The sequence below is a fragment of the Poecilia formosa genome, unplaced genomic scaffold, assembly GCF_000485575.1.
Source record: "Poecilia formosa unplaced genomic scaffold, Poecilia_formosa-5.1.2 Scaffold723, whole genome shotgun sequence".
NCBI classification, from domain to species: domain Eukaryota; kingdom Metazoa; phylum Chordata; class Actinopteri; order Cyprinodontiformes; family Poeciliidae; genus Poecilia; species Poecilia formosa.
Genome location: NW_006800662.1, coordinates 127,480 through 129,622, shown reverse-complemented (window position 1 = coordinate 129,622; position 2,143 = coordinate 127,480). Strand labels below are relative to the sequence as shown.

Here is a 2,143-nt window from a genome sequence, read left to right as displayed (position 1 = left end):
TTGTGACCAATCAGAATCAGACAAACATTTTATTCAGAGATTCAATCTGCTGCTGCGACAAACTGAGAAACCTCCAAACATAAAATCAAACCACAGAAGAAGAGAACGTCCCGTGGTTCAGTTCTGGCCTGTTATTGGTCAGCGAGGCGCCGCCTGGTGGGCGGGGCCAGGCGGCGCCTCGCCCTCGCCGCTGTGCGGACCCTGCCTGGCGGACAGGCGGTCCGGCGAGCGCGGCGAAGCGTGGCTCCTCGTCCGGTGGCAGAAGGCGGCCAGGTCGGCGCGGAACGACGGCGTGTAGAAGCCGTAGATGACGGGGTCGCAGCAGGTGTTCAGGTTCCCGAACACGAACAGGGCGTGGTGGACGTACTCAGGTGTGACCCGCAGCATGTCGGGCTGGAACCAGTACCAGATCCCCAGCAGGTAGTACGGCGTCCAGCACACGATGAAGGACAGGACGATCACCACCGTCATCTTCAGCGTCTTCATCCTCGCCTTGGGGATGAGGTCGGTGCCGCTCCGCCGCAGGGACGACTCACCTGCTGGCAGGGGGAGGGGCTAAGTCAGGTACATTCTGTTGACAAGTGTTGCCAACGCAATTACAGGTGAGCTACAAGTGCATCACATTACTGGTGTGTTTCAGAGTAATTACACCTGCCATCTAGTTGTGCTGCAGGTGGATCACAGGTATCGTACAGGTATGTGGACCAGGTGTATTCCAGGTGGTGTACCTTTGTGCTGCAGGTGCTGCTGGTTGATGTGCAGCAGGATGCGGCTGTAGCAGCAGCTCATCAGCAGCAGTGGGACGACGTACAGCGTGACGAAGTGGAACATGTTGTAGAGCGTTTCCTGCCAGCGGTGAGTGAAGCTGCCGTGGGACGCGCACTGTGTGAAGTTGGCCGCGTCCAGACGGATGGTTCTGAAGAGGAAGAGCTGCAGCACAAAGAGCAGAGGGAGGAAGGGATGCAGCACAAAGAGCTGGCTCAGCGTTTCCTGCCAGGAACCAGCAGTGAGTTTCTTTAATCCTCTGAACATTCCTGCAGGGATTTTCCGTCGCATGGTTTCCTGCAGCAGAACTCTCGGTGCAGGAAACGCGGTCATGTGACTCGCTCATCATCTATTCATGTGTTCCCAATGTTCCCTCTAGATGCATCTCTGCAAACACACAGGCTCCCTGAGAACACTGAGGACCAGTGAGAGCAGCATCACATGTTGGCGCTGCGGCCACACACCTGTTATAAATCTGGGATCATAGCGCATGGCTTATTAAACGAGTCAGATTACATAAGCAATTTCCATTAGTTTGCTTTTTGTATAAGTGATTTGCCCAATAACTTCAAATGAAAAAAAAAGAATCATTTCTGTTCATGAGAACAGAAATGAGACGTTACACCTTTCAGACATAACTTCTGGTTCACATTAAAACATTCACATTTTGCACAATGAAATGTGTGCTGTAGCATTTGATACAGTATAAATTCTTGTAAAATATTTAATTACGCAGTTTTTTTCACGTCTGTCCTTCTCAATCCTCCAGTGGTTGAACCCTCTGTCTAGGTTGATGGCTCCTTCTGCTTCTTGCTTTGACTTTACTGACATCAGCCGGTCCAAATGTGCCACTTCAAGACAATTTCTGGATCATGTTTTGATATGATTCATTAAACTAAATTCTCTTTCATAATCAGCACTGGATGTTTGAAATGTGGCACAAATACCCACGAGCTGTCAGATCCCCTGTAGCTCCTCACATCTAAGTGCTGCAGCCTCCATATCTGAGAAAGTGCTGACTGACCCGATTAGGTTTTTGCTTCATTATGTACTTGAATTCAGCATACTGACTGTTAATGGGCTCCATAGTCTGTGGGTGGGGGACGATGGCCTCATACTTCTTTGGCAGTGTAGAAATGTCTGCTGATCCATAGCCAAAACCCCTAACCCTGAGCTGGATAAGGGTAGAGAGCCTTCTCCGGGTCAGGGCGGTGTCCTGCCTCAAGTGGAGGAGTTTAAGTATCTGGGGATCTTCTTCACCAATGAGGGAAGAAGTGAGCGGGAGATCGACAGGCGGATTGGGGCAGCGTCTGCCGTGAAGCGGGCGCTGTACCGGTCCGTCGTGGTGAACAGAGAGCTGAGTCAAAAAGTGAAGCTC

At 51.2% G+C, this 2,143-nt stretch overlaps 1 protein-coding gene and 1 long non-coding RNA gene across 6 annotated transcripts in view; one reads left to right on the top strand and one right to left on the bottom strand.

The window, feature by feature from the left end:
* Positions 1-2,143, bottom strand: part of gnrhr3 (gonadotropin releasing hormone receptor 3) — an 8,753-nt gene continuing 6,610 nt past the window's right edge. For 4 of the 5 annotated variants that reach the window (XM_016666416.1, XM_016666417.1, XM_016666415.1 and 1 more), the window contains 2 exons: positions 729-930; positions 1-539 (listed from right to left, as the gene is read on the bottom strand). In XM_016666416.1, the coding sequence (XP_016521902.1) occupies positions 139-539; positions 729-930 (603 nt within the window). In that variant the 3' untranslated portion in view covers positions 1-138. The remainder of the gene's footprint in view (positions 540-728; positions 931-2,143) is intronic. The other variant, XM_016666419.1, reaches the window with a different exon arrangement.
* LOC107834698 (uncharacterized) lies at positions 922-1,674 on the top strand. The gene is made up of 2 exons (XR_001660510.1): positions 922-1,006; positions 1,145-1,674. It is a non-coding gene; the product is annotated as an uncharacterized LOC107834698 (long non-coding RNA).